The sequence below is a fragment of the Laccaria bicolor genome, genomic scaffold, assembly GCF_000143565.1.
Source record: "Laccaria bicolor S238N-H82 LACBIscaffold_13 genomic scaffold, whole genome shotgun sequence".
In the NCBI taxonomy this organism is placed as follows: Eukaryota; Fungi; Basidiomycota; class Agaricomycetes; order Agaricales; family Hydnangiaceae; genus Laccaria; species Laccaria bicolor.
The window spans coordinates 898,945-907,343 of record NW_001889884.1 but is presented as its reverse complement, the minus strand read 5'-3'; the positions used below and the strand labels follow the sequence as shown (position 1 = coordinate 907,343).

General features: G+C 43.0%; 2 protein-coding genes across 2 annotated transcripts; one reads left to right on the top strand and one right to left on the bottom strand.

The window, feature by feature from the left end:
- Window positions 1–485: 485 nt before the first annotated feature.
- On the bottom strand, window positions 486–1,324 carry LACBIDRAFT_327696 (uncharacterized protein; the record flags this gene model as incomplete). Its single annotated transcript, XM_001881497.1, has 4 exons — window positions 486–555; window positions 615–787; window positions 835–1,116; window positions 1,166–1,324. 4 exons carry the CDS (start codon window positions 1,322–1,324, stop codon window positions 486–488), a joined length of 684 nt encoding a protein of 227 aa, XP_001881532.1.
- Window positions 1,325–2,309: 985 nt separating this feature from the next.
- On the top strand, window positions 2,310–6,608 carry LACBIDRAFT_327695 (uncharacterized protein; the record flags this gene model as incomplete). Its single annotated transcript, XM_001881665.1, has 33 exons — window positions 2,310–2,360; window positions 2,544–2,675; window positions 2,736–3,310; window positions 3,356–3,536; window positions 3,584–3,861; window positions 3,923–4,040; window positions 4,111–4,113; window positions 4,181–4,183; window positions 4,251–4,253; window positions 4,321–4,323; window positions 4,373–4,399; window positions 4,468–4,470; window positions 4,543–4,545; window positions 4,683–4,707; window positions 4,775–4,777; window positions 4,845–4,847; window positions 4,926–4,932; window positions 4,995–4,997; window positions 5,076–5,078; window positions 5,216–5,218; window positions 5,286–5,288; window positions 5,363–5,372; window positions 5,436–5,438; window positions 5,506–5,508; window positions 5,576–5,578; window positions 5,635–5,729; window positions 5,801–5,803; window positions 5,871–5,873; window positions 5,941–5,947; window positions 6,070–6,072; window positions 6,198–6,200; window positions 6,389–6,402; window positions 6,593–6,608. 33 exons carry the CDS (start codon window positions 2,310–2,312, stop codon window positions 6,606–6,608), a joined length of 1,593 nt encoding a protein of 530 aa, XP_001881700.1.
- Between the last annotated feature and the right edge of the window lie 1,791 nt (window positions 6,609–8,399).

Genomic DNA, 8,399 nt, shown 5'->3' with positions numbered 1-8,399 from the left:
ACGTTGGTGACCAGCGTGCGTGTCCTCGTCTGCAACACGGCGACTTCAGCGAAGTCAGCAAGGGCTTCGACGGGTGGCGAACAGCTGGTGGTTGGAGACTTGAAAAGCTATTCCTCGTGATGGAGGCAGACGATGGCAAACATCTCGATTGGCAATATTTGCAACCGATGCTGAACAAAATACATTTCCCGCGTCTACGTTCGATAAACATCATCCAAGTAGGAGGTCGTAAAGTCAGTCTGCCAGAACTACCATGGGTAACTGATTCGACAACCCTTTCGATACGGTTCATTGATCGTCAGAATACTCCTCAATTTTACGCAAGATACTTACCAGCCAGCTACATTTAAAGTGAGCTATTGTTTACTTTAAGAATCAGGTTTGGAGATCTAACTGTGGTACCATACATCCAACAACCGGAATTCAAGATCATTAACCAATATTGATGGCATACACATCGATGTCGAAGCTAACTCAAAATTATTCTACGATATATCTACTTCTCCTAGTACTGTCTGCCAATCAAGTTCGACAAATTCATCACTGTCCACAGCACTATCGTAGCATACGTTAAGCCATTAGAAAAATTTGCTTCGCCGGGGAAAAAAAAAAACCTTATCAGAACAACATTGGCTCTGGATATATCGTTTTCACTGGTGTCCCAAAGAGAATCGTTGAATCGACGCGACGCGATCAGCATATTACCCAGACAATCATCTGCTAAATCCTCCTCGAAACTGTGAACGAGCTGGTTGACCCTCAATCCATGGGGAACACCCTCTCGGGGCTATTTTCCTTTTAGAAAGTGCAAAGTATAAGGACAACGACACTAACTTGTGGTGAATAAATGATTGAATAAAGACGTTCAACATTAGCTTCATCCTGAGAAGACACGGACTCTCCTTCAGAATCTTCTTGGGGGGGGGAGCATATCTCGTAGACTTTGGGAGTAAAGACTACCATCGCACCGCTGGCGCCTTGTGGTAACCAGTAGCTTGTGTCAAGAGAAGAAACAGTTTGCTGGTTATGCATCCCAACATGGTATGGCACCTTGACCAAGAACGGTTTGGTACAGTCTGTACCGTAAAAGATACACTTGACAAAGCGTACGAATGGCTGTTGAACATATCAACGTCATGGGTTTCAATCCTGAACAACAACCGACCGGGTCATGAGATGCTTGAGATGCTTCTATCTCTCTAACGTTGTAATCGAAAACCGGTTGTTCTTCAGTAATACCAAAGTCCCTTAACATGTCAGATTGCGGATATGGAGAAAATTGTGGCATAATGGTGAGATACAGCAAAGCCAGGGTATATGACATCATTGATCGGTCTGACTTTCGTCAATTCAAACCGTTGAACGATTTAACGTTCAACACTCAGAACCATGATACCGTCGTCCTCTTTCCAATGTTTAAATATGTATTTCCATGTAACTAGCTCTTGAACACTGTTTCCTTCGTTATGAAAAAAAAGTCGCTTCGCATTGGTGCAAAGCAGTGTATTTGTCAGCAAGCAAGGTGCCTGCTGCCGCTGCTAAGTGTCAGCCTCTAGTGACCATTTTCGGAGCATATATGCGCCTTCTGCAGTGTATTCTATGTCGAGGACGAGTTGTGAGTGCGTTTTGGTGTGGTGTCGCATGTCTGATGGACGAAATATACAGCGCCTCAAAATTCCCTTTACTCCCCCCATCTACAATGCCGACCCCCGACATCGATATATCTGTCTCTCAGACGTGTGCACAAGCGGATGGGTGGGAATGGGTGTGAAACGGCGATTGGTTAAGGTTCCGTTCCAGGGATAAATGTCGTGTCGCAGGGGTCTTGAGTATATAGCAACCAGAAATTTGCAGATATTCGCAGGAAATGGTGTATTATATGAAGGAATTACAAAAAAATTCTACCTACAAGTGAGGACAGAGAAATGCAGATGGGAGCAGAATAGAAGGGGTAGCCGCCGAAATTTCCGCAATCAACGCCATAGTTCGTCGAAAAGGGGCAGACAGTTGCGGAAAAAAATCCGCAAAAGGGACGAAATCCCATTCTACCTGCACCTTTCTGCTCTGCCAACGATCTCCGATATCTGCCGGGAATTCGCAGATACTTGCGGCTGGTAACAGAGCCGGTTTTCACTGGGCTTGATGCCGTGAAGCTAAATCTGCCAGGACTGCTACCGGAAAGATTTGTCAGCCAACGGTTCTGCATCCAGAGATACCTTACATAATTCCCAAGAAATCCTTGAGGGATGCTCGGTGCTCTATGAATTCATGATGACGCGGAGCCGAATCGAAACACCGCCCAGCACCCAATGAACACCTTCAACGCCCCAAGTCGACTTCATTCCTTTGGCGCAAACCAGGTAAGTGCCAGACAGAGCCAACATGCAAGAAAGTCGAGCCGACCCACCGAAGAGGGCGATATTGACGAGGAATGAGACAGGCAAAGACGAGGACTGAAGCAGGAAGCTCAGGCACATGAGCACTAGATAAAAATATAACACGTGTTCACTTCGTGGCGTAATTGGGGGTCTTCTGGCCTACAGGCGCTCTCCATCTCTTCCTTCCCCCATCTTGAACCTCTCTACCTTCGGTATCTCAGCATGAACGGAACGAGCTTTTTTAAGGGCGCTCACGGCTTTGTTGCCAGCAACAACATAATGAATGCAGCAAACACCGTGAGTGGAATGTTTATCAGATGTCCATCAGGCAAGCTGAGGGCGTTGAATCTCTTGCAGATCAACATCCATACCAATTATCGGACGTACCAATTTGCCTGCTCCGACGCACGGAGTCACGAAATCGGCACACATGCCTCATGCCCCGAGGCGCGCCCCCCTGCTCAGTATCTAAACGCCCCAGACAGTGCAGCGGTTCCCGCCTTAATTGAAACGACTCCTTTCCTTTCAAGCGACATCGCCGCCGCCGCCCAAATCGCTCTCCTGATTCACCAATCTCTCAGCGATAGCAAAGGGGCTCCGTATGAGTTCAACCGCTTCGTCGACGAGCTACGTTCTTTCAGCGATGCCTTGCTTTCGCTTTCCGAGATAGTCCGTGAGATTGAACTACAACCCCTTGGCCCAGTCACCAAGAATATCATATACGAAGCTGCGACTTGCCTCGATTTCGTGACGAAGGTCAGAGATGGTATCGAACCATACGAGACAGCTTTCGTGGCAGGGCGAGGTTCCTTCAGGAAAGTTTGGTACAAAATCTGCTGGGGCGTTTTCAAGCCAAAGGAAGTTACGATACTGCGGAAGAAGCTTTCTCAGCGTACACAGAAGATCGCAATCTGGGTGGGCGTGTTGGGAATGTAAGCGCTGATTGCCAGTCCTTACCATCACTCACGGCGCTCTAGTTTCTTAACTTCCAATCACGGCAAAACCGTCGCGTCGATCGAGACAACAACAAAGGAGCTACTCATGGTACATAAAAATATAGCTCCATCCATTTCGTACGGCGTTGGGAATACGGTGATTTTGACGGATGCATTCGGGAAGCCGATACCATTGGCAATGGACTACTATTACTCGCCGGAGGTGTGCCACATAGACCTATGTCCTAGTTGTACTAACATCATGCATAGGCCCTTCATAACTTTCTGATGTTTCACTTCAAGGAGAAGATCGGTCTGGAGTACGTCGAGAGACACGAGTACAGCATCTCTACCGAGGACGGCAAAGCAATTACGAAGTCTGATTATGCAGCATGGGGATCCATTGTGAAAGAAGGCGCAGTACTTGTTATGAGTATTGTGATTAGAATACAACTGGAGTCAAAGCTTGCTGAACGGCAGAGAAACACTTGCCCCCGGTGTTTTAGGACTGACGTCGGTGTGATGCAGGACCAAGAATGGTTAGAGTGGTAAGCATGATCTGGTTATTTGGATTTTTTTAATTCAATCATCCTGACATATACACTGCAGTCGGCGCTGTGGACGACGCTTTCGCTGGGTTGACAGGGAGGAGCATGCATTGAAAGCACCACCAAAGGATCAAAGCATAGTTGATTTTCGGAATCTCCAAGTGATCCCAGTTCGAATGGTAATTAAATTCATTTTGGGAGGATTGATGGACAGGCAAACTAACCTGACCTCTGCTTTCTCATTCCCAGAGTGTATGTGAACTTGATGCTTTGACTCTGACCATGCCTCTGACCATGCATCTTACTTTCTCATTTCCAGAAAGTATGTGAACTTGTTGATTTGACACTGACCATGCCTCTGACCATGTGTCTTCCTTTCTTGTTTTCAGTTGGTATGTGAACTTGTTGATTGGACTCTGACCATGCCTCTGACCATGTGTCTTGCTTTCTTGTTTCCAGGAAGTATGTGACCATGTTGATCTGACCATGTGTCTTGCTTTCTTGTTTCCAGTCTGTCTTCCTTTCCCATTTCCAGGATGTATGTGAACTTGTTGATTTGACTCTGACCATGCTTCTGACCATGTGCTCTTGCTTTCTTGTTTCCAGAGAGTATGTGAACTTGTTGATTTGACTCTGACCATGCTTCTGACCATGTGTCTTGCTTCTGTGTCTTGTTTCCAGGATGTATGTGAACTTGTTGATTTGACTCTGACCATGCTTCTGACAATGTGTCTTGCTTTCTCATTTCCAGAAAGTATATGAATTTGTTGATTTGACTCTGACCATGCTTCTGACCATGTGTCTTGCTTTCTTGTTTCCAGTCTGTCTTGCTTTCCCATTTCCAGAGTATGTGAACTTGTTGATTTGACTCTGACCATGCTTCTGACCATCTGTCTTGCTTTCTCATTTCCAGTCAGTATGTGAACTCATTGATTTGACTCTGACCATGCTTCTGACCATGTGTCTTGCTTTCTCATTTCCAGAAAGTATGTGAACTTGTTGATTTGACTGTGACCATGCTTCTGACCATGTGTGTTTCTTCCATTTCTGCTTTCCATTTCCAGGCTGTATGTGAACTTGTTGATTTGACTCTGACCATGCTTCTGACCATCTGTCTTGCTCTTCATACCCAGCCTGTATGTGAACTTGTTGATTTGACTCTGACCATGCTTCTGACCATGTGTGCTTTCTTTGTCTTGCTTTCTCATTTCCAGGATGTATGTGAACTTGTTGATTTGACTCTGACCATGCTTCTGACCATGTGTCTTGCTTTCTCATTTCTGGTTGGTATATGAACTTGTTGATTTGACTCTGACCATGCTTCTGACAATGTGTCTTGCTTTCTTGTTTCCAGAGAGTATGTGAACTTGTTGATTTGACTCTGACCATGCTTTTGACCATGTGTCTTGATTTCTCATTTCCAGTCAGTATGTGAACTTGTTGATTTGACTCTGACCATGCTTCTGACCATGTGTCTGCTCTTGCTTTCTTGCATTTCCAGTCCAGGATATGTAAATTTGTTGATTTGACTCTGACCATGCTTCTGACAATGTGTCTTCCTTTCTCATTTCCAGTTGGTATGTGAACTTGTTGATTTGACTCTGACCATGCTTCTGACCATGTGTTTTCCTTTCTCGTTTCCAGGATGTATGTGAACTTATTGCTTTGACTATTACCATGCTTCTCACCATGTGTCATGCTTTCTCATTTCCAGGCTGTATGTGAACTTGATTGCTTTGACTATTACCATGTGTCTTGCTTTCTTGTTTCCAGTCTGTCTTGCTTTCCCATTTCCAGGCTGTATGTGAACTTGTTGATTTGACTATGACCATTCCTCTGACCATCTGTCTTGCTCTTATACCCAGCCTGTATGTGAACTTGTAGATTTGATTATCTGACCATGCTACTGACCCTCTCTATCTTGCTTTCCCATATCCAGCCTGTACGTGAACTTGTTGCTTTGACTCTTACCATGCCTCTGACCCTCTGTCTTGCTTTCTTATTCCCAGCATGTATGTGAACTTGTTGCTTTGACACAGACCATGCCTTTGACCATCTGTCTTGCTTTTGCATATCCAGGCTATATGTGAGCTTGTTGATTTGACTCTGACTATGCTTCTGACCATGTGTCTTACTTTGTCCTTCCTAGTTTGATTAATTTGACTCTGACCATCCTTCTGACCATCCATCTTGCTTTTCCATTTCCAGTCTGTATGTTAACTCATTAGCTTGACTCTAACAATCTGTCTTGCTTTTTCATATGCAGTGTGCATGTTAACTTGTTCATTTGACCCTGATTATGCTTCTAACCAATGATCTTGCTTTCTTATATCCAGTATGTACGTGAACTTGTTCATTTGACTTGGATCATTGCTCTAACCATCCATCTTGCTTCCTCACTTTCTGGAAGTATGTAAACTTGTTGCTTTGGTACTCACTGCACTGCTTACTTTCCACCTTATTTTCATTTTCTGACATTAAGTGAACTTGTATGTATCTAAAACACTGTTTACATTGATTTCACCAGGTATGTATTCAAATGTCAGTTTTCCTGATGGCTCTGGTGTCATGTCTGGAACAGTCAACAGTTTTTGAAATTTTTCAAAAAATGTCCATCTAAGATGTGGGGTACATTACACCAACCACATATGTAAGATTGCAGATCAAGAGCAAGAGTTGTTTGATTTTGACAGATTTATTTTCAATTTTCGATATATCTACTGTAACACAGCCCAGATCTTAATTAGTGTTTAAAGGTTCCATCCATAGGACCGCAAAAAACCAGTGGACCGAACTGAACTGGGCCATGGTCCGGTCTTTTTTTCAGTTGCAGTTGCCCCAATTTGGGGTTGGTCCGGTTGCTGTTTGCCTCATTTCGAATTTCTTTTAAAACTGTTCAAAGACTCGTTTTAATTGGTTGCAACTGGTTAAACGGTCATGTGCGTTACATACCCTTGTAACCACGTTTATTACCTTTTATTGGGTTTTTGTTTCATCAAAAACGGTTAAGAATTGGGAAAGATATAACCAAATCCATATTTTACCCGAGTTGCTAGGAGATATAATTTGGTTTCAGTCATAACTATGTCAAATCTTCATTAAATCTCTTAAAAATTGGTAGAATGATGGGTATTTACATGCCTTACTATTTTATATAACCCATTTATTTTTCAGAGTAATAATAGTTGAGATACAAATGGTTTATATTGGTATAATAAATTATATGCAAAAAAACCGGTCTGGATCGGTCTGAACCAGCTCCATAGACCGCAAAAGACTGGTCCTAGCTGGTTCGGTTCGGTTCCCTCAATATCTGGGTCGGTCCTAGACCGGTTTCGGTCCATGGTTGCGCATTTTGGGGGCAAAAAACCGGACTGAACTGAACTTGTGAACACTAATCTTTATGTAAGCCCAATCCTTTTTGAGGCTGAGGTCAAGACCATGTTGGGATATATAAACAACATATCTGTAGCTCATATATTAGCATTTTATGGGGGTGTAACACTTTATTTTTACCTATTAATTCTTTTTTCTTTGTTGCCTGTGGCATGGCAACATGCCATTAAGAAGGAGAAGTGAATATAGAGTGCTTCCACATACTCTGAAGTATTCTATTAGCATTAAACATATTTTAGTGACCAATTGCATGGAGTAGAACTGATTTGTATGCTCAATAAATCACAATTTCCTTTCCTATGGTTCTAGTGTATCCTACAATTTATAACATGTAGATTGAGGTACTCAAATATTTTTCTGGCCTGTGGCGCATAACACAATGAAAAAAGCAAAGAGAAAAGGTGACCTGCCTATTTGGGTGTTAATCCCAATCAGGTGTTAATATTTCCCAGGCCCCTAAAATGGGTGTTAACTACATTACAGTGAATTCAGACATTTTGCCTACCAAATTTTACTGACCACATGAGTAGAAGTAAGCATAGAGCACATCTAATTTTTTTCTCAGCCTGCAGTGCAAACTGTAGTTTTGTGGATGAGTGGAAAGGTTGTGTGTGTCCAAGGCTGCCTGCCTCTTTGGGTGTTAACTTTGATGGCAATCCCAATTGGGTGTTAAATTTTGATTGTTGGGTGTTGAATAACACCCAATTAGGTGTTATTTTGTTCCAGACATGGCTCCAGAGCCTTCCTGATGTCCTTGTGTTTACTTGTTATTTGATCCTAAATCTAAGTATGTCATTAACCTTTACATTGATTTTTATTTACACTCTCCCTTATTGCAATTTTCAATAATGATGACATTTTGAAATAAAAAGTTTGAACTCTGGTCAGGTTATTTGACATGTGAGAAGTCACAATCTGTGATAGCACCAGTCATGTTCACAATCTTCTGTGTTCAATAACTCCATGTCCAACTATGATACTACTGACAGTGAAGAGGATGAGAATGATGGCTGTAATTATAGTAACACATCAGCTTGTACCTTTGCAGGGGGTCCTAGCCTTTATAACTACAACAAAAGCATCAAGATGACTATCATCTTTACTTCTCCTCTGGATCATTGAAAAAAGTGCAGGGCCAACAC